This window comes from Falco naumanni, chromosome 3 (genome assembly GCF_017639655.2).
Source record: "Falco naumanni isolate bFalNau1 chromosome 3, bFalNau1.pat, whole genome shotgun sequence".
NCBI classification, from domain to species: Eukaryota; Metazoa; Chordata; class Aves; order Falconiformes; family Falconidae; genus Falco; species Falco naumanni.
The window spans coordinates 101,660,832-101,686,623 of NC_054056.1; the positions used below are offsets into that span (position 1 = coordinate 101,660,832).

Consider the following 25,792-nt stretch of genomic DNA (forward strand, 5'->3'; position numbering starts at 1 on the left):
TTAGAAGCAGAGTGATTTTATTTTTTGCAGACTACAGCAACTACAGTTTTGATGGGCTTTCTGGCAGTTATACACTGAACTACCTGATTGCACCAGGAATCCCAGTATTGCGATAAAACGTCTGCAGTTATTCACGGGGCAAGAAGCAGTATCAGAAGTCAAGATCTTCCGGGAGAATGAAGAAAATCAGGATTCCTAACCAAACTCTGCCACGCTTACCCCTCTCCCACACCACTGTTGGGCCGGTGATGTTCCCCATCAGCCTGACGGCTGTAGAGGTCATGACACATACTGCAGTTGCAGGAAACTATTTATATCATGTTCCTTTTTACAGCCCCGGAGAACTAATTATTAACAGGACTGGGTCCCCCACGTACACTTTGCAAACATTATAGTATGCATTTTCCATTTAGGAATCACTGCCAGTATTGCTACGCGCAGCCCGTCAGCATCGCGCTCTCAATTTTGTTTAGGAGCTAAAGAATGATTGATCTTATTGATTTGTGTCAACGGTCTGACATGGCCATATCGACTGGCGGTAATTTTGTGGGAGGAGCTGGGAGGAGAACTGGAGATAGCATTTTCTGTAACACACCAGCCTGCCTGAAGAGAAAATGTTAGAGATGCTGGTACAGCCATCGACAGGACCGCACTGGGACTCGAACCTGACAAGACCAAGCAATGAAACATTTCCCATGACCGTGTTTACAGCAAATCCACTGCTGAACACCCGACTGTATAATTATAATCTATTACAATTATGCAAAGAAGTAACATTTCAGAAAGGCCTTCTCATTTCCCATTCTTAGCATTGAATACTTTTGTTTTGCAGCCAATCAACTAAATTAGCCCTAATTCTGTTTCATTCACAAACACAAAGAGTTTATTAGAGGCAAAAAAGTGAACGACGGGGAAATTCACTTTGAAACCCAGGAATTATTTCATTTTCATGTATTCCCGGACTAGAAACCATCATGGGGAAAAAAGTCAACTTAAGGCAGAAATGCTTTACGAAATTTGCTAACTGTGTTGCGAGAGCCCTTGGAGGAACGATCGGAAACAGCAGTGCCTCCCTTGGCGCCTGGAACAGCAGTAGCCTCTGGTAGCATCTGAGTGAAGCAAGGAGGGTTAAAAGGCTCATATACCAAACCTGACCACGTACCCTGACCTAGGACAAGTGTCAAACCCCAAAAAAACTTTTGTGGGGGCTTCTGCCACCATACACCCACAAGAAGAGCTGCTTTATGCTGCTTCTGATGGCCACCACCTTTTTCAGAAAGTCACAATTTAGACCTACACTCACTGATGCTCCCTGAGAAGAGGATACAGAAAATATCAGTGAATAATATTTCAGCTTTACATAGCACCTTCTCTAAAACATTATAAAGCACTAAAAAAAAGTATCGCTATGCATTTTGGGGGGTAAGCAAAGCATTCCTCCCTATTTTAAAGGCATACGGAAACGTAACCATGGTGGCCAGCAGCAATCCCAGCCATCGGACTGCAGTCCTGAGACCACATGTGCTACAGGCAGGAGAAGGCAGGAGCTCCTGTGACAGCCCTGCCAGCACCACACTCCACCCAGGGACTGCAGGAGCACGGAGAAGTCTGCCTTACTGGAATACGAAATGGGAGCCTGATTGAGCCAACACAAACAAGGCAATTCTTACCACCTTTCAGGGAACACCCACTTAGCATCCTATCTGCATCCTTGCTGGGGAGACAGCACTACACCACCTGAAACACTGAGGCAAAATCTCTGCAAGAGGTGGTGGGAGAGACAAGCAGGGAAAAAAGATATTTAAAGAAAATTACATCTTCCTCCTCTTGTTATTGAGGAGACCTAACCCTCCTGACTGGCTTAAAGTTGCATTTTCTTATTCTAAGAAACAGTAACATTTTAGGAAGTCAGATTGCATTTGGAAAGCCATCAGCCTGGCAACACTCACACCAGCTCAGCAGTTAGGCACAACGTTTTGCTGAGATAGGGCCTTTATTTCTTAAAACATTACTTCCCTCTTCTCATGTGAAACAAATCTCTTCTCTTTTGTTCTCATTCGGAATTCATTCTCTAAACTAGTTTCTCCTGCACCACCACAGCATGCTGATCTCCCACCTCTCTGCTTCCAAACCACCTCCCCGGCCCACACTGCAACAATCAGGACAGGGGCTGCTCTAAGCACGCTTTTCGGTTTCTCCCAGTGCATGGGCGTCAATTATAATTTGCTCCGTAAGTGGAAAAAACTGACTCCCACCATCCTCTGGCCTGGATCTTTAATCACCCCTGTGCACAGCTGGTGCCACAGGCCCCTCCTGCCCAAGCTCCCTCCCTGCCTGCTCCAGGGATGCAGGGATGAGTTGTATCAGCATTACGTAGCTACCTCCAGTTGACTGAGGAGGCTCCTAAATTAAGAGCAAGACAGGGACGATAAATGTCCTGTTTCCTCCTGAAATTTGGATGAAAAAAAGAGCAACACAAAGCTTTATGCAAAAGCACAGCATAGCTGGATGAACAGAAGAGAAGGAACAAACCTTGCTGCTCAGTGTAAACCACGAGAAGGTTTTGAAACCTGTATGTCCCAAAATACTTGGCAACGTGGAAAGCCACAGAACCTTAAATATAACCTGAAGTTATACTCACACATTGTCACATGCTGAACTAATCTCCATACGACATAAGACAGGAGTATATATCTTCCATCATCACCTAGATATAGCCAAGTCCTTGAGAACTTCAGTCACCTTGGCAGTACGGAACACAGCATTTAACTCCCTTCACAGGCCAGACAGTTATCTACGTACCTACCGATTATTTTTCTCTGGTTAGCAAAATGGTTTGTTTACTCAAGACCACAAAACTCTGTGGATTTTCTGAAAGAAACCCTGCAGAGAGAAAGGGAAAACAATCACAGATAATACTCCAGAAATCATCAGATTACAGCACATTCTCTTGACTCACATCTGTTGAGTAAATAAGTGCTTCATGCCGACCAGTTTCATTTACCTCCCTCTCCCACAAGCGGCTGTCGGTTTACTTTCCAATGGGCTGTTCCAGGCTGTATGTGGGGCAAAAGGATTATTTCCAGCAGAATGAAACCAGTAGCCTTTTTCACTCGGGTTTGTCTTCAGCTGAAACTCACTCTCATTCAATCTCATCCTCCTAGGGAGATGCACCGCTTCAGAGCTGCATGGATGCAAAGAGGTCCACAGCTGGGAACAGCCTGAATGCAGCAGAGGAGCAGCAGGCAGCAGCATGCAAGCCCTCCAAGAGAACCCCAAATTCGGCCACCCCTCTCCCTTAGGAGCAGTTTCAGCGAAGCTCACCTTAGGCTGGTACAAAAAGTCCTGCACAAGTCAGGGTTTGCTCTGTGAAACACCCAGCCAGGGAGGGCGAGAAGGTAGGGGCACCATGGGATGCTCTGCAGCACCTTCTAGCTGAGGGCACCTCGCTGGGGACTTGGCAGGGCTTTGTCTTGCCCAAATAGGTAGCTGGAAACACTACTTTTAGCTCAATTCTGATCTGGGTTCAACAAACCTTTCAAACTACCAATTTCAGGATTCATTCTGCTCAATATTAATATTAAAATGATGACATATCATTTTTTGGTCTGAATTCTGTTCTATTGCCAAGTGTCTTTTCAGTGATAATTAGTTGCCAATAAATTATCTTCGATCAATTCTCCTAGGCAGGAAAAAAAAAAGCTGACCCCCTCCGGCCATGAAAGCAGTGTTTACCTACGTTTCTGCATACAGAAAAACGCCTGCTCCGGACCAGATCAGCCATCTACTGTAATGCTTTGTCACCACAGAGCCTCATATAAGATGCTTCACAAAAAGATGCAGAAAAGCCTGAGGCAAGCAATTATAATAATAACTTGCCCCACAAGAAAACTTAATTACTTGGGGTTAGGAGGGTGCCTGGTTTAAGGCCCACGGGCAGGGTGGGCTCCTCTGCTCTGCTAGTGCCTGACCCTACACACCCGGCCACACAAGCTGCAGTGCTCAGCACCGCTCACACAAGGAAACAGGCTCATGCACACCCATCCAGCCTCTTCCATCCATTTTCCGAGAGGGAAGAGCCTGGTGCAAACAATCAGGCTGAGGATTGCACCACCAGCCATGAGCTCAGGGATGCTCCTGTCACCCCTGCTTCCAGCTCCTGCCAGGGCATCAGCCCAGAGCCTCCCAGGTGGAAGTTCCAACATCCCCCTGAACACTAGTTGCATTAAATCTGCATCGATAGGCACATAAGGACACTCTGCAAAACATACAGAGAGCAGAGGAGGAACACGACAAAGAAAATCTCATATTTCTCAGACATACGTTAAAGCTTTGTTATTTACCTGCTTACTGCATTTTGGAATAAACACATTGTAAAACAGGCAGATCTCCAGTTTCTTGAAAATTGATATTAAAATAAAAAAGCAGTCTGGTGGGGATAGGTCTCTGCAGGAGCCAAGATACTCTGGGAAAATGCCCAAGCTCTCTCAGTAGTTTTTGAGTTTCATCCAAGCTCCCGAAGAAGCCTGGTAATATACAAGATGCATGGGCTGGTTCCCATCTCGGTTCAGATGCCCCAGACAACAGCCACCCTGGACCTGGGTGATTTCTCAGCCCTGTGCTAAATAGCTGCAAGGGAGCTGACTTGTGAAGACCTTTAAGCAATTCCAAAAATAATCCAGTACATGATTAAGTATAGCATTTATATTTGTATTTTAATACAATACACTGAGGCTCAGTACGTTGAAAATGCAAGAATTTCACCTTTGCTCGAAACGTGCACATACATGCGTATGCAGCATCTAGATTATCATCACATGTTGGACGGGCATGCCTAAGCCTTACTGCACATTTTCATGCGGTCTTGTGAGTGGCAAAGTCATTCCCGGTGTCTATTTTTTTTTTTAATGTATATTTTATTCCTAGTGGGAAGGAAACTAAACTAAAAGTTGCTTTTCTTCCCATTCAGTGCTTATTGCATGACTGTAACCTTTGCTCAGGGCAGCATTTTTATGGGCAGGAGGTTCAGCCATGACTGACACACTTTCCACCAGCAGAGTGCACACCAGGTAAACCTACAGAGTACCAGGGATCGATGAATATGTTCAGCTGGCTATTTCCACCTGTAAAAGTACATACACAAGCCTGCTCAGTGCCATCATGTGCCCTGCAGAGATGGCTCACAGGCACAAGCAGCTGGTGCGCTGTTGCTGTCTCCCTCTTCTGCCAGCGCACAGCAGCCCCAGGTAGATCTGTGCACAGCTCATTCTGTAGGCTCCTCCTCAACCACATGCCTCCAACCTCCTCTTGCAGAACTAGTCCCACCTCGTGAGGTCCTGCGTGTTTCGTCTGCCTTTCTCAGTTCAGTCTTGATCACATTGGCTTTGTGAGCACTGGCTAGTCGAAAAACTAGCTAAGTCTATGAAGAACACCTCACCACACTAGTCGTCCTCGACCGTAAGTTTGCATTTCTCCAAAAATACATTTTTCACTCATTTTCCCTTCTCCATCCTACTGTCATCAACCCTGCTTTATTGTTCAGTTTCTCCCCTTTGTTTCATTACCACCACTAACTTCAGCTGACCTGCACAGATGTGAGGAAAAATCCTCCTCAAACAAGCTTTTGATGAGACCTTACGGTTTTGGATACCATCACTGCTACTCTTCTCCATCTTCCAAGGGCAGAGTTGTTGCAGATCAGGGGATACACCACAGACATTATTTACTTTCCTAGAAAGATCCCCATTTTGGTGCAGATCTCCTCTGCATTTGGCTTTACTAGAATAGAACATCACATTCCTCCATTTCTTTTGGTACTCACAGTCATTTATATTACCTTCCAAAAAGTAATTATTTGGAACCAGTTAAGCCTGTACATGAATTCTGCCTTTGTTTAAAACACATTGTACATATGTATATATTTAGACTGTCATTAAATATTTAAGAGGCTGTCTTCAAACTTCAGCAGCAGCACTGTTTATTCGCTTAACCCTTTGTGAAACAGAAAGCTTTTGATGCCGAAGTCTTAACCATGGAGGAATTCAGAAAGCCCAGCTGCCCTAGCACTGGGTGACAAAGGCCAACTTTAACAGGCAAGGACATTGTAAAGAAACCAGGAGTTTTCTTTGTTTTCCTTTATATCCTGTTTGACAGTAATCCAATCATAATAATGCAATTCAGTTTAGCCCGCATCAGTTTTATCTGCTAAGATGCATAACTGGGATGCAAATTAATTAGCTGTAACATCAGACAGATCTTTCAATACAATTCAGGGAGACGTGCCTGTCTCTGCTTCCCCCAGATGAAATAAGACACTTTACGCATTCTTCCACAGGTCAAGAAGTCACCTTTGTTGGCTTTTTCAGTCCCCTAGAGAGGAAACAACGCATTGGGTTGACAGGTGGACCTCGATCAAACCCAACACAGAATGTTGCACCATAGATGAAACCTCATCGCAAGTAACTTGCAACACGCACCAGCACCAAGTGCAACACAACATAACGCTTCCACCCTGCTGACATGAGATTACCATGTTTTAAAGTCTGGTCACCCAATTTACCCAGTTTGGCAAGGGCTCTACCTAGAGCCAACCATTCGTATTTCACCCTGGCAAGGACCGCTGTCTTGAGGCCAGCTCTCCATGGCCTGGGTAGCCACGCTCCCGTCCTTCACACAGAGTGACACAGCACAGGATGGGAAAACGGACACAGAAGAGCGCATTATGTGACTTTCTCAACTCTATATGGATACACAAGTATATGTATCTTGGAAAATATGTTTTTCTTCTTTTTGATTAAAACCCTGAGGAGGCATTGTTAAATCCAAGCCCTAAAAGCCCCACAAGAGCAGCCCTGCATGCAGTTTTCAAGGCCCAGCTGTATTTAGAGACGTTTTTACTGAGCTGTAAAGCTCAGCTTATGCCACAGCCCTGTTCGTGATCAGATGCTGCTTTAGGTGGGGTGAATAGCGGAGTCCCTCCTACACCTTTCACACCCAGGTTACACATCGGCACAGAAGCATCTCAACCAGCTGACTGCTGTTACGCTACCCGGGGGACATGACCTTGTCAGATTTTATAAAGGGAGCAGAGCGCCAGGCGTGGTCCCTATTTGCATGGAGAGACAGAACGCAGGCCACCGCAGGACGCAGTGCTGGGAGATCGGCAGATGGCATACTTTGCTGTGAATCAGCACCGAAGCAGGAGTGTGAAGGGGCAGCAGCAGGCTCCGGCAGGTGCGTTCGCTCAGATAAGGTGCTGGGTTAAAGAGCTTCAGCATTTGCAGTTGTTCACCAGAGCGAGCCTGTCCATCTCAGTGGCCCAACCACAGATTCAGCCTGCCTCAGTTCTTGGGAGTAATCTTAGTCTCTGGTAATCATCTTTTTTTACTTACTGTCTTTCCAACAGCAGTGTTGGTACAAACATTGACAGTCCCCATACGCCATGCCAGATATGGCCACCTTTTAGCAGCAAGCACAGGTTTCGTGCGAAAGCATGGTGTAACAGTTGGGTTCGTGCTTCCATATCCCCGAGCGTTGTTACGTACACCCCTTGCTATAAAAAGTAAGTGGCAAAGACACTTTAGAAGGGGCAGAACTTATGGAGGAAAGGTCTACCTTTTATTAGACTAAATGGCATAGCTGTAAAAAAACTGAATATGGCCTTACATCGAACCACAAGCGGGTGTGTTTGTGTTTATGACAAGTCAACAGCACACATGCTCTAGAACGCAGCAAATAACCAGGACTTCTCCTATCCGTAAATTAGCTCCAAATGCTGAGATCTATGCCAAAAATCAGCACAGCCCACAAGGCTACAGTTGTCAGGTATCCCTTTCCCCCACCCCCCAAAAAAATATTCCCTAAAGGAGGTCGCAAGCCAAAGGGACTCCCAGGTTACGAATAACACGAGCTTAGCTTAGTGTCTCTCCACTGCTCACTCGCTACTGCCGCTGCATCGCTTCCACGTGTGCACCATTTCACCACTCGCCCGCTGGTTTTCTGAAAGCGCACGGGATTAAAAGTCCACCAAGTATTTGCACTGCTGCTTCCACCCCCTCTGCGGCAGATTTACACTAACTGGAGGGTGAGCAGAGTTCACCCAGGCACACGTAGGCTTCCCGGCGCTGCGGTGGTGACCTTCCCAGTCTCTCCCAACCCCCTGCGGACAGTTTCGGTGGAGAAACGGGCAGCCAGCTGGAAATTTTGATCGGCATTAATGCCACCGTAGTTTCTTCCTGACTGCTCTCCAGGAGTATTTTTCCACCCACGTTCCTCTGTGCATCGCAAACCCCTCCAGCCGTTGGCAGCTCTCCGTGCTGCTCCGCTGCACGCTACTCAGCGCTATACGGCTGGTCTGTTTAAACTCTGTGTCTAATTCCTGCTACACGGGAACATTCTCATGCGAAAAACTTCACGTACAGACACCTACTCTGCAGCAAATGTAGAGGTGATCGGCATTTAAATGAACTAATCAGTCGCAAATGCCTTAGTCAGCATCGCAGTCCTGGAGGTAATTCCCAGGAAGCGATTTTCCCGGCAGCTATATACACAAACCTGAAAAGCAGACTGGAAGGCAAGGGCAGCACCACAGCGACACAAAACCTGACTACACGGTGACATTCCCCAACGAATAAAAATAAAAACTAGGGAAAGCCAAAAAAACAAGCATTCACAGAAGGCACAATGCTGTGCTTGCGCTGCCGGCGTGTCCTCTCACATAGAAAAATCAGAAACTCGGACAGGACGTGAACACAGCGTTCCTTTTTCCTCCTCCTTTCTTTACTGATGCTGTGCCGGTTTGAACCGAAAGGAGAAGGACGGCAAGGTAAGTTACTGCCTCGTCTGAGGAGACAGGCAGGCACCCGCCAGACACCAGGCAGTGCTTTTTGGAGAAAGCATCCCAGCAGTCACCCTCAGCGACCCAACCACCGCCGGAGCCAGGCTCACACACACACACACACACAGAAGAGGGCTGAGGACTTGCACAAACTTTGTCTCGGGGCGAGGAAGGCACGGGGCACCGGTCCTGGGAGGCGCTGGGGGGGCGCTGGGCAGCACCAAACGCCAGAGCATCCTCCAGCAGCACCTTCGCCGCTGGCCGCGTTGGCAAAGGCGAAGGTCCCCGGGCAAGCGACGCTGCGGCTGCGGGACGCCGCGCCGCCCTCCAGTGCCTCCCTGCCGGCTCCCCCGGCCACGGCAGCGCCGAGGCAGCCCGGCGGGAGGCAGGAGCGCCCGACCCGCCCAGAGGAGAGACCGGGGCTTTCCTCAGCGCGCATCGGCACACATCTGCTCACATCTGGCAGGCGGCCGGGGCCGCCTGCGGTGGGGCATGCCCCTGGCGACGCGCGCAGGGGAAGGGGACGGGGAAGACGGGGCACCGCTCACTTACTTTTCGTATTCGGCGTTGTCTCGATCGCAGCGCGAATCCTTGTGCTTTTGCCAGTCTTTGCCATGCTTGCAGGTGGTCAGGAGGACAACATCCTCTCCGTTATGGACGTGATATAAGGCATTCCTGGTGTCTGACCCTATCCCCGTCAGGTACCTTTTCCCCTTGAATACCAACATGTACTTCCTGAGAGGAGGGATGGTGTTAAACCTCAAAAATCCCTTCTCCCCTCCTGTCCTAGGATGATCCTTAGAAAAGAGCGGGATAGAAACGTCAAAGTTGGGTCTGAAGTTTTCAGTACTGATGCTGGCTTTGGCCAGCATGGCCTGGCCGATGTCGAACCCCACATCCTCGGTGTAGTCGGGCCAGGTGCCGGAGTATAAATTAAAAATCAGGTGGTTTCTGCCGTTGTTCCACAGGTGGAGGCTCTGCACCTTGGAGCGGAGGTTGTGCACGTACTGGGGGGACAGCTGGTCCCGGTCCAGCGTGTCCAAGCTGAGGACGAAGAGGCAGGCCTGCCCGGGGTCGGAGGTGTAGAAGCGGGAGCCCTCGATGGCGGCCAGGACGTTCTGGTAGCTCTCGGCGATCTTCTCCCCCTTCTGCTGCGGGTAGACGTAGACCTTGAAGCCGTTTTTCCGGCACTGGGCGAAGTCGAAGCAGGACTCCATGCGGCAGCGGCGCCCGCGGTAGAGGCCGGCGCTGGCGTCCCGCCGCTGCCGGGGGGAGACGCGCCCGCCGCCGCCCTCGGGGCCCGGCCGCTCGGCGGGCGCGAAGGGCCGCAGGGCGTCGGGGAAGCGGGGCCAGGGCCGCTCGGCGCCGGGGCGCGGGGGCGGGCCATGCCGGCTACCGGGCGGCGAGTGCCGGGCCGCCCGCAGCCGCACGCCTCCCAGGTAGAGCAGCAGGGCGAGACAGGTGCCGGCGGAGAGCAGCGTCAGGTAGCGTTTTTTGGCCTGCATGTGTCCGGCGGGGGTCCGGGGGGCTGCGGAGGAAGGCGGGGGCGGCCCGAGCTCGCCGGGCGCCGCTCTCAGCTCCGCTCCGCCATCTTCCCGCCGGCGAGCGCTTCAAACTCTCTTCGCCCACCTCCGCTCGGCGCCGTTCCCCAAGCCGCCGGCCGGGGCCGCGCATGTGGGCGACCGCCGCAACTTTCTCCCCGCCGGTCTCTCAGGGGCGGCGGGTGGCGGCGGGCCGGCGGCGGCCCGGCGGGGCGCCCCGCATGCACTCAGGGGCCGGCCCCCCGCGCGGGGCGGGCACCGGGGCAGCCCCGCTCCCGCCTTCCCGCCGCTGCCTGCCCTCTCCTCCGCCACGCTCCCGCCCGCCCCTCCCCGCCCCGCGCCGCCAGCCCAGCCCAGCCCGGCCCGGCCCGGCCCAGCCCAGCCCAGCCCGGCCCGGCCCCGCCGGCTCACAGCCCGCGGCCGCCGCGCCGCAGCCTGACGAAGCCCTGCATCGCCCGGCGCCCCCCCCGCTCGGCCCCGGCGCCGCTCACTCCTCGCCGCGCTCCCACTGAATGGCCCCCGGGACGGAGCGGCGGCGGCGGCGGCGAGGACCCTCCTCCCTCTCCTTCTCCTCCTCCCCCTTCTCCTCCTCGCCCCTCCCCCCTTCCCCGCCTCCCCCGGGCCGGCGGCGGCAGCGGCCGGCGAGCCGCAGAGCCCCGCGCGCTGCCCTGCCCTGCCCTGCCCTGCCCTGCCCGCCCGCGGGCTGCGACCCCCGCCTCACCCGGCCCCCCGCGCGCCGCCCCCGCCCCGGCACCGCCGCGCTGACCTCATCCAGCCACGCAGCCCCGCGCCCCCATTGGCAGGGCGTCACGTCCGGGGGGCGGGGCTTCCGCTGCACCCATTCATAACCCGGCGGGCGGAGGACGGCGCCGCTGCCGCCGGGCGGGGAGGGGGCGGGTGGTCGGTGGCGGCACAGCCGCGGCTAGCCAAAGGCTCTGTGAGGCGGGCACCATTACTCCACCCCGTACGCCTCCGGCCCGAGAGCTACTGGTGCCCGGTCCGGCGCCTGGGATACACCTCCGCCCCGGGTCCGCCCCTCCTCCTGCCGCCGGTGCAGCCCCCGGCCGCGGGCAGCCCGGTTCGGCCTGGCCCGGCTTTCTGTCGCCGCCGCCGCTGCTGCCCCCTGTCGAGCGCGTTGGAGCCGGCCCGGTGCATTGCGGGGCTGGGAGCGTGGCGGTGGAGCAGAGCCCGGCACCCCAGAATGGGGGTGAGACCCCAAAAAGCGCTGTTCCGAGAGGCGTGGGGGTGCGGGCAGGCCCGGGGGCCGGGGCCATCCTGACGCCCCGCCGACGGGGAGGGACATTCCCGTTCCGGGGCGCCCGGCACTCCGGCCGGCGCGGTGGGGCTGGCAGCCCTGGGGAGCAGGCCCTGCGTGGCGCGGGGGTGGGCGCTGGCGGCTGGCACACACCAAAATAAAAAGAAAATAACGCTGCTCCATGGAGTAGCCTGCAGGGAGTTGCCGGAGCACCTCGCTGTCCCTGCGGCTATGCGTTTGTGCAGCAGCCCGGCTTACCGGGGAAAGCCCAGCCCTCCCCTCCCGGGAGGCACCGGACCGGGTGGTGGGAGCCCCGGCTTGCTCCGGCACGTGTGGCACTGGAAAGGGTAATGGCACTGGGAATGGGTGTACGTGGTTCAGTCCTGCCAGGTCAGCAGATAATAGCGGGGAAATTGAATGGGACAGGCTTCCAGCTGGTTGCACAAGACTCTGGATGGTGAGAAGTTATCCCGTGCGAAAGCCTGTGCCAACATGCTTTCCCTGCCACTTGTATCCAGCGTGAAAGCTGTAACGGATTTCCCTTCTCTTCCCTGGGCTGCGATCCCACCTCCCACCCTCCTGCTGCCTGATCCAGAGGTGTCTCATACCAGCTGAGGGACAGAAACCGTGTCTTAGCCAAAAGCTTGCCCATCCAGCGAATGAGGTAGGGCTTCTGTCGTGCCTTTCCTCTTCTCCCTCCGCTCCTGCAGGCTTGAGGAGGAGAATGTGGGTCCCTTCCAACTCGAGATGTTCTGTGATAACATGTGTGAAGATGGTGTGCCTCCTCAGGAAGAGGTGAGAGCCTACCATGGAAGGGTGCATTACTGAGAGCAAATGAGGTTCGACCTCCCAGCTGGAGCCAAGGGATGGCAATTCCTTTCCAAAATAATTTAATTGTAGGGAGGGCTGTTGAAGGAAGGCCAGGGCTTGAGGCAGAATGAAGGAGTTGAGAATGATAATAAGAAAAGGTCAGATTCTGAGAAGAAAGTCATATTTATGGCTGGTGTAGATTTGGGTCCAGGGGGCAGAAATTCTGGCCAATGCCCCCATGGGGGGTGAGGTGGGGAAGTGGAATGAAATATTAATGTGTTAATTAACCCTGTAATCCTTTCCTGAAACATTTGTCACAGCCCACATACCAAAACTGGGATGCTGTTCAAGAAAAAATAGGTCAGCTTCTTGAAAGGTGAACCAAGGCTGCTCGCGGAGGCACCTTCTGTCAGGTGCAGGAAGGTTGAATCCCATTACTGTCTGCAAATTAAGCCTCTGGGGACCGGTTTCAAACAGAAAACGAAGCCTGTGCTGCCTGTGCCAGGGATGGTAGCTGTTGCATGTACGTTTTTGAGGATGGGGTGCTGGTGAGCCCACGGCACAAAAGTGCTGCTCACCACAACAGAGAAGTGTGGGAGGGAAGTGAAAGCTGTTGGGTTTCCAGCTGAACTGCCCCTGTGCCTGAGGTACCCGCGCTGTTGCCCATTTCGCTGCAGCAGTGAATATTTAACCTTTAAAATATTTGGATCTGTACAAAGGTAGTCAGGGAAGCAATTCTGGAGCACAGAGAATTAGATAAACCTCTGCAGATCACTGCCAGAAGGCTTTATCCATAGGATTCCTGAGTTGCGTTACAACTGCTCCGGGCAGATCTGGATCCCTTTGTGCCAGGAAAGACTGACTTAGGGAGATGTGTGTGTGCCCCTAACTGGGGTAGATAGGTTCTGTTTTTGAAGACCGCCTTTCTAAACCAGCTGTCGCCCACTGTTTGTAATTTTCTGATGTGGCAGAATGAAATCAGCCTGCCTGCAGCCCGTTCATTGCAGCTGCTTGGGCCCTGTGGGCAACATGGTAGCTGACAGGAATCGTGCAGCCTGCCTTTGGCTCCTCGGCCAGAAAGTTATCTGCAGCCCCGGCAGGCACTGGAGGCAGAGCGCTCCAGAAATGGAAGCCTACCTTCCTCTGTGGTAATAAATCTGCCTACATTTGCTACCCCGCAGGTGGATGGTGGCGTACAAACCAGTGTGTAACAGAAATCCCGCCTGGAGAAAAGGAAGTATCTGTGGTGAAATGGTATTTCAATGTATCCCTGTGGCAAACGCACAAGTCACAAGCCCCAGGTTTGCTCTGGCCACCCATGCCTGCTAAGGGTCTGCAAGCTTGCAGGTGCCTTTTGACCCTGGTCCATTACCCTTTGCACTCTCCCAAATAATTTATATCTTCATACGGCTGGCAGTTGTCTGGGAATCTGTCCAAGCCCTCAAATGAAAGGCCAGGAGAGGGAATCGGTTTTCTATTTCTGGCTTTGCAACTTAACACCTGCCCAATCTGTGGTGAGTCACTTGGGGCCAGATTCTTAAATGTGGATTAGTGTGCATCCTTGTTTTGGGTATTTCTGTTGGTGCCCAGCTGTAGCTTTAGATGCCTCCAATATTTAATTCCTCAGAGTTCCTGCTCAGCTGCTGCCTAACTTTGGAGGAACATGAAGTTCATGGTAGCTTCCACTTTTTTTATGCGAGAAATTTCCTACTGCTTTGCACACTTGGATGCACCTTAGTTTTGATGCTGTTGAGTAGGGTTCTTGACTGATCAACCCTCTGCGTGACAGATGTTCTTCTAACTACTTTTCCTGCTGCGTTCAAGCCTGAACCTCAAAATGTGTTTCTCGAATTGAAATCCACACAAAACATAAGAAAAAATGCTGTCACATGTTCACCTGTCCCTAAACTACCCAACTTCACATACACCCCTTTTTTTTTTTTTTTTTTTTTTTTTCAATCCAGTAACTCTGCTTTATGTGTTTGCCCAGGTAGGAGATGTGGAATCACCCTCATGACTTCTAGGAGAGCATCTTCCCAGAGTGGGTGGAGTGGGACTCTCCTCCTGAGATTGATTTGTTACAGGTAACTGCCTGGGGTAATCACTCTATTAGTTTACCTGTGGGCCTCAGATTTCCAGCTAAATAGGGTTGACGATGCTTTCCTGGCTAATAGGACAGCACTAGAGCTGATTTATCACCATTGTCAAGTGTGTCATGATCCTAGGGAGAAAACCAGCATCAAAGCGCAGTGCAGCTAAGATGTTTGGAAGGGCTTGGTGACAGGCACATGTGCAGTTAAAAAATGTTACCCTGTTGCTTCATTAGCTCAAACTGCCATTCTTTGTGCTGCGGACATGTTTTTCCGTGGCTAAGTGGAGCAAGGGTTTCCAAAGAATTAAGCAAAACCTTGCAGAGCCAGCAGCCTGGATCTCCAGGCTTGGCTCTCTATTTACAAGCCTAAGTGAATGCAGTCCGGTTTCCACAGATGCCACTTTGATTTGAGTGATTATACGCAGGTTGAACAGCAAAGCTTTTAGCAAAAGTCCTCACCTGAAGGCTGCAGGAGAGGAACCAACACCTGTGTGATGTTTGCCTACCTTCTGGTGGGAGCCGAGAAGGTCACTGGCAGGCAAAGTCAACGCTCTCCTTTTATTCAGTAGTCAAAAGCACCGAGTTAAACTTTGGAAAGCATTTTTTGAAGTCCACTCCCCAGTCTAGAAAGACTGATGGCTGGCTCACAAACCATCTCAGCCTTCAACTAGCCATTGCCCAGGGCTGTGTTGCTTTATGAAAAACAAAAGGAAGAGGGAAAACAGAGGGAAAGATAGAACAGACTTTCAAATAGTTGTTTGTGGGATGGTAATACTCTGTTAAAATTATTCATCAGCTTGTGGAGCAAATTAGTGATCTTTGCTCCACAAATTAATACTAACACTATGGTTTTTTATGATGTCTTGGTAATATCCCATGGGAATAAAAATATCAACTCCTATCCGTTCAAATAGCAGAGTTGTAACTGCTTGAGCTTCGGCATTGCAACAGCTGTTTCTCATGTCCTCGGAAATAATTGGTTGTTACAGAGGCTGTTTAAATGTGAGAAAATCACTGTGGTTTTATAATTAGTTTATTTTTAACGAAAAAACATAACTGTCCTTTGCTAAGAAGGTGAAGGCTTCAGGTGGGAAGGAGGGATAGCAGTGTAGGCACCTGATTTACCGTGACATTAAGCAGGTAGTAAAACCAGGAACTTGTAAATATTAAGATCTTAATCTTACGGCAGAGCTTGGCTGGGGGAAAACCAGAAATGAATGAGGCTTTGCCTGAAGCTCACTGTAGGGTCGGGGCCCCGGTGTGCTGTGTTACAGAGCCTGATGACTGTGCTGAGGGGGTATAAATACGGGCAGCTGGCTCTGACAGTAGAATTGTATGAGATTCATTAGAGGACTTAGGCACTCTGTGGCTATTTTTAGTGCATAAATTCATAAAAGTCTCTCTTTGGGTGCAGCCTAATTCGGAAACACCTTAAATCCACAAACACGTAAAGTGGTGGGATTGGGAAAGCTCCCTGGCTGCCTGAATGTCTGCTCTCAGGCGTGACCGGTGTTGCAGAAGGCTTGGGCAGGACCAGCTGCAAGCTCCCTAGCTCACACCTGGCTCCCCATGCCCAAACCTGGTGGCCCACTTTTTCACCTGAATTTAACTTTTCCCTCAATACCCCCCAGGAAGAGGCTTGGCCAGCAGCTGCTCTGGGGAAGGGCCTCCACTAGTTTGCATGGGCCAGCTGGGCAGGAGGGTTAATTAGCAAAGAGGGATTGTGAAGTGGGCAGCTGAGAGTGTGGCCAGGTGGAGGGCAGCATCCTGCCAGAAGCCCTGCAGAGGTGCTGTGCCATGGGGTAAAATCTCCACTGCCGGCATTGGGAAAGAGCTGGCAAATGCTGCTCACTTTACAAGTGAGCCAGGAATCCCCAAGGAGGGGAAAGGGAGGCATTTAGTGACTGCACACAGCACAACTCTGTCCCCAGTATTCTGTAAGGGCTTTTTTCATTAGCGCTCTGCCTATTGCTTTGCCTTGCATGTCCTTGGGTTTTGCTGGCCGTTCCACCCCGTCCTGTGCTGGATGGGGAGCGCGTGGTGGCCTCTGCAGTCTGTGAGCCATCTGCATGTAGCCAGCTGGGCTTTGGCCCGTAGTTTCACTGGGACAAAGAGTCAGCTCAAAGGGCTCCTCAGACACAAGCCACCGGGCTCTTTCCTGTGGCATGTGCTTTCTCTGCAGGCTGCTTAATAAAAACTGTTTCATGGCAAAGGCGGGCTGGTGGACGGAGCCGTAGCTCTTAGGTGGGTGCTATCCCCAAGAGCACCAGCAGTCTTAGCAGAGCCTGTTTATTGGTGCTTCTTCCTTCGAGGAGTAATAACTTCCAGATTTACTCCCTTTATAACTGAGCATCTTTCAAAGTGGGTGTAGAACTATTTAAATAGCTTCTGTGGAGGTGGGATGAGAAATTGCTCTTATTCCGTAGTCTGCAATCAGCACCAAACAAGCACTTTTCTCCACTGCACACACAAACAGGCAAGCATCTGCCAGCAGCCTCAGCACTTTAGATCTGATTTTCTGCTTGCTGGTGTAAGACACGAGGAATTCCACTAACATCAACAGAATTTCAACAGTGTAGTTTTTATTTTATTTTATTTTTAATCCGGTTAAATCTCTGTATTTTTTCTTACCCTGGGGACTGCTCAGTGACTGTGCTTCAGGAGGCGAACCCCTGCTGCGGTGCACGGGCAGTGTGGGCCCCCTGCAGCCCTTGCTGGCCACCATTGCTGAGCCATGGCGTGGTTCTGCACAGCCCTTTGCCTGGGCTTTGGAAGGGTCAAGGAACAGTTCTGACCCACTTCTTCCCAGGCAGCCAAACACATCTTTCTGTACCAGAGAGAGGAGGCTGCAGCATCCCTGGAGGAGGTAGAGGCTGTGGGTGTCCTGGGGTGCTTTTGTGGGACATCCAAAGTTGGGATCTTTGTTTACCAGGTCACCTGTGGGGAGAGCCTCAAATCCAAGCACTGATCATTGTGGCAGAACGGACCCAGTGAAGGGTATATGTAAAGAATGCAAGGCCTCAAACTCATCCCTGCTTGGATGGAGCAGAAATGTTGTGGGGAGCAAAGAGTACGAAGAAGCCCCAGGCCTTCAGAGGTGGTGGAGTCAGAAGAGAGAGCACGTCTCTGGTGGCTTCCTGAGGGAGCCCCTGTCTGTACCAAATGGAGGTGTAGCCACTCACTCTGGCAAACCCCAGCAAAAGTTTGGGTCCTTGCTGAGTCAGTTCTGTAGCTGGCAGTGTGGTATTTTCATGCACTGATTTTTATTTTTTTTTCTTTTGGTGCAAACATGGGTGGCAGTCTGATTAGCTTATGATTCACGAATTGGCTAATGTCCCTACTTCCCCCAGTCCCCACCTGTTCAAATAACTACTACTGTAATGTAGGCTGTTAACTTGAAATAACTTTTCCAACCCCTTTTGTAAATGAGTTCTGGAAGCTGCTTTTAAGTCTCGTCCATAGGCAGAAGTTGTAATAATTTAACTTAAATGCTTTTAAAACCAACTCAACATGGTGCAAAAATCTACATGGGCATTTAGGAAGAAACAAATTCACTTTGAGCTGTTCCTAATCAACTAACACTGTGACCAGACATGCTGTTCTGGGAGAGCCTGGTTTCCAGCCCCTGCTGCTCAGTGCTACTTGCCAAAGGCCATCTATCCCTCCCAGCTCTGCTGCGCAGTGATACTGCTACTCACCCAGTTCTGACAGCAGGAGCCAGGTGAGGGAACCCTCCTGTTCAAGGAGTTGCAGCTGACCTGGAATATTGTGCTGGAGCAGGGTGAGGAGAGGCTGCTCCGTGCCGTTCGACTGCCAGACCTGAGCAGAGCAGAGGGAAAGTCTGCACAAGCAGCTGTGGTGGGTTGAGGCTGGTGACTTGAGCCAGCTCAGCTACTGTCACGTCAGCGAGCCTGCAACTACACCTTTGGTCACCCATTCTGTGCCCACTGCTCACTATTGCAGTTAAACCAACCTGAGTGAGTAACATCAGTGGCTCCATATACCATTTGCACCAATGTAAACAAATCAATCAGGTGCGGGGCAAGTTCCCAAAACACCTAAATTATGTAAGCAATACAGTGCAATAAAAAAAAGGAAATACTGGTACTGAACTCACCAGAGGACTTATTTATTCTGTTCCCCAAGAATCTGTAATATTTGCAAGATATTGCAACAGAAAGGTTAGATAATTTTGATGCACACATGCGTTGCAGCCTCTGTGCTTGCACCCTTGTGAAGACCATTAGACAACTCCTGACCTCTGACCGTGCATTCCTCTGCATTCACCTGCCTCATTCCCTGCACAACCCCCAGCTGCTGGTTTGGTGCTTTGTAGTGTGTTTAGCTCTTGCTTCCTCCATTGCAACAGATGTTTGATCCTTCACCCTTCAGCAGTGGCAAGTTGGGGTTTGCATACAGTGCCCCACACCATGGGCAGGATGCAGAGCCCCTGGACCTCCAAAAAACAGCACAAAGGCAGTGAGGAGAGGAGCAGTTGCATGACCATGCTGCTGCAGTTAGGATCCAGGTTTTGCACCGGGGGAGGTAGATGCATTGCCTATGGGTAAAAGCAGTACGTTCACCAAGGAAGTGCCTCTCCATAGGTGGTGTACTAATTTCACCCCTGGCAAACAGCATTAATATAATACATCAAAGCTGGCTGCATTAATAGCAAACCAAGGGAAAGAATTTGCTATACATGCTAGCTACTTTTCAAATGCAAATGTCTGTTTTAAATCAGATTAAGACAGAAGGAAGCCTAGAGAATGGCAATAATTAATACATGATAAAGGAATAAACATCCAGGGCATCAAAAGGTAAAATACAATCACAAAGATGAAAGTAATCCATCTTCTCCACGCAGCCTGCTCTGCTGCGTGGAGTAGGTAGGTGTGAGTCCCCATTCCTATTTCCATAGGTAGGTGGTGAGTGTAAACTCAAAGCAGCTGCTGAGGAAATAAGAAGAATCCTTAGGTTCAGCTGGGGAACGGAGAATCCCTTGGCTGGGCTGCGCTCAGCTCTCCAGACTCTCCAGATTTCATGAGCCATGCTACTGTGGAGAGGGAGCCTTTAGTCGTCACTTCTGTTCATTGGCGTGACCTCGGTGCCTTCAGGGTGTACACATCCAGCTTCTGTGGCTTTAAACCAGTGAGAAAGGTGGTGTTTGGGATCTCCACTGAGCCACGAGTGGACCTTAGCAATATTTTTCCCTGTCTTCTCTGCGTCCTTTTCCACATGTGAAAAGCAGACCAGCCTCTCCCCTCACTCCCCCAGATCTTTGTGTTGAGTTACAGCTGAGGCTATATCAACCTTGAATATTAAAAAGAGAGAAATAGGAAACCTGAGGGAAAATGTTAACAGACTCTATGCCCCTTACATATTTCTTACCATTCACACAGTGCTGGCATCAGACCCCCAGCAGAGCCCTGTGGTTTTACTTCCTTCTTCAGCTGATACTGAATCCAGCTTTACTAAGCTTGCATAAGGCACCAAACTGTAGCAGGCCTTGCCTATCAATTGTATCAAGCGATAAGCAGGCCTGACTCACACACCGTCCATGCATGTGGGAAGCAAGCTTCTCTGAAGGCAGATAAACATCGCTGTTTATGTTTGAAAGCTGCTGCTCAGCTGTGAGCTCCCTCAGAGAAGCCCTGTGGCTGCTGGTTTCCCTGACTGGTCTACATCCTGGTCCCTGGATTCGGAGGGTATGTATCTCACCAAGTGGTTCTTTATTTTCAGCCCCAGATACCAGAAAAGAAGCAGAAGTTTCTTCCCAGACTTCTTAGGAGTTGTTGTTGCTGGCTTAAAGGTTCATGAGGTGCCCCCAAATTAGAACATAGGGCTTAAAAGTCAAATCATACAACCACAGAAATGTTAGGGTTGGAAGGGACCTTCAAAGATCATCTAGTCCAACCCTCTGTCATTGGCAAGGATATCTTGCACTAGATCAGGTTGCTTAGAAGGTCAAAGCCCCATCCAAACTGACCTTGAACATTTCCAGGGATGGGGCATCTGTAACTTCTCTGGGCAACCTGTTCCAGTGCCTCACCACTCTCACGGTGAAGAATTTCTTCCTTATACCTAATCTACATCTACCCTCATTTAGTTTAAAACCATTGCCCCTTGTCCTGTCACTATACACCCTGGTAAAAAGTCTGTCCCCATCCTTCTTATAAGCCCCCTTTAAATATTGAAAGGCTGCTATACGTTCTCCCTGGAACTGCTCTTCTCCAGGGTGAGCAACCCCGGCTCTCTCAGCCTGTCTTCACAGGAGAGGTGCTCCAGCCGCCTGGCCATTCTCATGGCCGTCCTCTGGACCCGCTCCAACGGGTCCTTGTCTTTCCTGTACTGGAGGCTCCAGAGCTGGATGCAGTACTCCAGGTGGGGTCTGATGGGAGCAGAGTAGGAGAATATCACCTCCTGGCCACACTTCTTATGCAGCCCAGGATACAACTGGCTTTGGTGCACTTTGCCAGCTCATCGTTATTGCAAATTATTACAAACTGAACAGTAAGGATCCTCTGGGATTCTCTCTCCTGATTTATTGTTATCTTCATACAGACAAAACCTTCTTGCTGGCCCTTGGAAGCCTAGGAATACATTCTTTTAAAAATAAACTGGAAAAAACCCCATATGGTTTGCACAAGCCTCTTTTACATTTATCTTTCTTTCTGATCTTCATTCAAACCCCAAATTGGGCTGAAGGGAGCCCCAGGCTCAGCCACAGTGTGGCCAGATGGACAGTGTGGGCAGCCAGCCCTTCCCACCTGACACAGCAGGGATGGAGGTTACTACTGCTGTCACCTGCTGATAAATCTGTGCTTGCTGCTGGCAGAAGCAAAGGCAGTTCCAGTCATTCTGGGAGAAAAGCCCACTGCAGCCCAGAGTGGCCAGCTATCTAGAATCATACGATCTTTTAGGTTGGAAGAGACCTTTAAGATTACCAAGTCACGGTTAGCCCAGTACTGCCAAGGCCACCGCTAATCCATGTCCCTAAGTGCCACACCTACACATCTTTTAAACACCTCCAGGGACAATGACTCAACCAGTTCCCTGTGCAGCCTGTTCCAATGCTTGACAACACTTGCAGTGAAGAAGTTTTTCCTAATATCCAGTCTAAACCTCCCCTGGCACAACTTGAGGCTGTTTCCTTTTGTTCTGTCACTTGTACACTGGCAGAACAGACCACACCCCCCCTGCCTACAGCCCCCTGTCAGGGAGCTGCAGAGAGCGACAAGGTCCCCCCTCTTTTTCCTCCTTTTCTCCAGGCTAAATGTTGCAGCACACAAACTAGTAGGCTGCAACAAGGCTTTACCGTTGGTCAGATTCTACTGTCTGTACTGTATCTCCTTCCTCCAGAGGCCAGACCACACTGCTCCTCCCCATCCAACCCCCTCTCCCACCATCCTCAGGGCTATTTAACCACTTAGCAGAACGAGGTACACCTGCACATTGTCCATGTCAACCAACCCACTGCCTCTGAGGCCAGGCCACAGCTGCATATTATCAATGCTGATCAACCCTCTGCCTTCATTCTTCTACAGCTGAACACCCCCAGCTCCCTCAGCCGCTCCCCATCAGACTTGTGCCCCAGCCCCTTCCCCAGCCCCGTTGCCCGTCTCTGGACACGCTCCAGCCCCTCCGTGTCCCCCCTGCAGTGAGGGGCCCGACACTGAACACAGGGTTCCAGGTGCCGCCTCACCAGTGCCCAGTGCAGGGGGACAGTCACTGCCCTTGTCCTTCTGGCCACACGACTGCTGATACAGGCCAGGATGCTGTTGGCCTTCTGGGCCACCTGGGCACACTGCTGGCTCATGTTCAGCTGGCTGTCGACCAGCACCCCCAGGTTCTTATCCACCAGGCAGCTTTCCAGCCCTTCTTGCCCCAGCCTGTAGCGCTGCATGGGGCTGTTGTGACTCACGTGCATCACCACGCTGCTGAAAGCCCGTGTTCTCCTGCACCAGGTGTATGTCACCATTATCATCCTTCCTCAGAGCATTTGCACCATTGCATCATGCTGCAACTGGAAAGCCTGACAGCATAGGCTGGGCCTCTCACAGGGGTGGAAGGGGCAGGCTGCTGAAGATGAAGTCTCTTACTGACTGGACTTTACATTCAGCTCCCTAAGTACAGGTATTGTTGCTGGCATAAAGATCACAGAACAGTTGAGGTGGGAAGGGAACTCTGGAGGGCATCTGGTCTAACCCTCCTGCTCAAGCAGTGTCACCTAGAGATGATAAAATAAGAGTGATGCAGTCCGTGCCTGTGCTGGTTGGGATCTTAATGACACATAATGACAAAAATTCAGCAAAGCCTCCCTGGCTGATACTCTTCCACCCAGCCAAGTGTGGGATCAATCAGAGGGATCGAACAACAACCAGCCAGTCCTTGTCCAGCCCTTCTTCACTGCAGAGGGCACTAAGTGTGCAGATCCAGATGTAATGGTTCCATCTGTGCTGTCCAGATTACATGAAGAGGAGATACCAGTGACACCAGCAGCATTAACATATTCCTTCCTTCCCAGCACCTATAGGTCTGCAGAGGTCATTGCAGCAGCCAGCAATGTCTGCAATCAGCAGTTATCCTTCAGAAAACAAGCTGGACCAGCAGAAAGGACAGTCCTCTCGATCTTCTGAGCGAGGAGTATGTATCCCCTCCACCAGTGGTTATTTAGGCTTGACCATACCCCTGTGGACAATATCAAAGACTTCCAGCAGATTGTAGGAGCATGGACTCTGATCTTTGGTTGCTGCTCAGAGAAAATTATTGATCAGTTCAAAAAGCACTGTCCTAAACAAGTCTAAACAATTTGTACTCCAGCATTCAGGATTTCATGAAATATCAAAGTTATGAAAGTTCTGAATTTCTATCTTGTCCTTGGGACCCATATGGTTTGGTCCTACTAATTAATGTAATCACCTCGGTCAGGGGGATGCCTGAGATGGGAATTATCCAGGGGCAATGTTGAAGCAAACACTGCTTCGCACCAGTTACTTTATGTATGAACCGGAGGAGTGTCGCATCCTCAAAAGATGCAGGTTATTGCCATGTGCTGGACTAGATTACATGCAAAGCTTTACATATGTATGTGTTGGAGAAAATGTCTTTTTGAGGTACATTGCAATTCTGCTTTTGATGTCACCAGGACTAAAATTCCACTTGGGCAAATCCCATCAAGGTGGGCTGCTATAAGGAACAGCCAAGCCCACTCCCTACTAGCCTTGCTGTTGAAGCCTGTTTGGTTTCACAAGATAGTCTAGTCTTTAAAAAAACAGCACTAATTAATTGTAATTCTATTAAGAAAGTAGGGCTTTCACTGGGGAAAGAAACCAGCAAATTCTGGTGGATTTGGGATTCGACTTCACAAGGAGTTCACTTTTGCTGTATTTTTCTGTAATTTTCACAACGAGAGGGAGCAAGCTGAGCTTCACAACAGTTCAGATTCTGGTTGGGCTTCCATCAACAGACAAGGATGACATTGGCAGGTTGTCTCTTGTGTATCTTAGTGGCACATCTCCCAGCAGCTTCAACTAGGAAAGAGTTTTGTCTGCGATGTCTTTCACTGGCAGGGGTTTTGTTGCCATGGTCAAGTCAATAACCTTCCTGTTCACCTCCATCCCTGCAGTGTGATGTGGGACAGCATCCTTGCTCTTCTGTGGCCACAGCTTTGCTCCCTCTCGTAAACAAACCCTTGCTTTTGGTTGATTTCTGCCCTAAACAATATTTCTTCTTATAACTTCATTTTTATTTATTGCCTAAAATGCTAGATTAAATGCCATCTCCTAGCAACTGGTGTATTTTTGTCCCTAGTCTGCTAACTTTCAGTGCTTGGATATTGCTCTTCATTCATTTTGCTGTCTCAGACACAAAAGAAAACACTAGTTTCCAGATACCTAGTAGTATTTACATTTGTTTGTTTAATTTCTAAACAGCAGAGTCAAACAGCTAACTTTGTATCCACCTGTTTGTTGCCTCTATATATATGCTCCAGAGGCAAAAAAAACCCAAAAAAACACAGTGTAGTCCTCCTGTTTGCGGCCTCTTCAGGAGAGTGAGACATGGGACAGGAGCTGCCTCAGCAGGGGCACCGCACCTGAGGTGTTTTGAGATGGGGCTCTTCTTCCCACTGTGCACTCTTGACATTTCTTGACATGTCGAAGAGATATCAAGAAACATGGTTACTACCTCTGGCAGACTAAACCATGTGTGTCCTCCCAGCAAGCCATGGCAAAAGCACATTATGTATCATGGCTGAGTTATGCCCACAGTGAACCTTTTACGGCAGCAGATGCCTGTCCTGTGAAATGGGTGCAGGAAAGACCTCATATTAAAAAAGAGCCATTTCTTTTTGGCTGTTCAGCTCAGATTCTGCAACATGACTTTCAAACATATACGTAGAGAGGTATTTGCAGCTTTTATCTTCACAGGTAGCACTGCAGGAGCTCAGCGTACTGCGAAGAAGAGCTCATGCGTCGAACTAGGCATCTCATCTGAAATTCTCAAAATTATTAGGGACTTGTCTTTGAATTTGGCTTCAAGGAGCATTAGCAAGCAGAGTTCATCTCACCTAACTTTAGTAAACCACAGTCTTTATCTGAGCTTCCTCTGATGGTCAACAGAGGGAAAGGCAGCTTTTAGGGTGCGCTTGTCATTGCGGCTGCCTATTTTAGCCTGGGATAGAGAATCCCCAGGTAAAGCCCATGAACAGACATTGCAGATGTTTACTGTTAGTCAGGTAGATCCCACTAAAACAACAGGGAATAATCCATCTTTAGCCTCGCAATTTCTTGTTCTTGAAGCTGTGTCACTTTTCTATCCATGCAAACTTGACTTTAGCTATTTTTTCTCTTTGCAATGGTTATAAATCGAATTTACGGTAATAAAAGATGCTGTCCAAAAGCATAAAAGAACAACTGATGATTCATGACTTTTATTTCTGTAACTTCTCACTTCCAGAATATCTATTTGACAAACTGTGAATCATATACATTGGCTTGGATGGATATACTTAGCTCTGATTTGTACAGTGAGATGTAAATAATCGGTTAATTAAATGAAAATTTTCTCTGTGAATTACTGCCTTCCCTCTCTCCTGTTTCCCCTCCCTTCTTTCTGCTTTAACTCACCACTGTTGAAAGGCGTGATCCTCTTGCCTGACAACCTGAAATCATGCCACACACCTATTCCAGCAGCAGCATTTCATTCAGGACTGTTGGCAGGTATGAAGACTGAAGCTGCCCATGACTTCTGGCAAAAAC

General features: G+C 50.2%; 1 protein-coding gene and 1 long non-coding RNA gene across 2 annotated transcripts in view; one reads left to right on the forward strand and one right to left on the reverse strand.

The window, feature by feature from the left end:
• The window catches only part of EXT1 (exostosin glycosyltransferase 1), a 181,575-nt gene extending 170,947 nt beyond the window's left edge, over positions 1-10,628 (reverse strand). Inside the window, exon 1 of the mRNA XM_040586450.1 lies at positions 9,389-10,628. Coding sequence (XP_040442384.1) covers positions 9,389-10,341 — 953 coding nt within the window. The 5' untranslated portion in view covers positions 10,342-10,628. The remainder of the gene's footprint in view (positions 1-9,388) is intronic.
• A 910-nt stretch (positions 10,629-11,538) lies between these two features.
• On the forward strand, positions 11,539-25,525 carry LOC121085752. Its single transcript, XR_005827178.1, has 3 exons — positions 11,539-14,526; positions 19,934-20,239; positions 23,059-25,525. It is a non-coding gene; the product is annotated as an uncharacterized LOC121085752 (long non-coding RNA).
• The last annotated feature ends 267 nt before the right edge of the window (positions 25,526-25,792 follow it).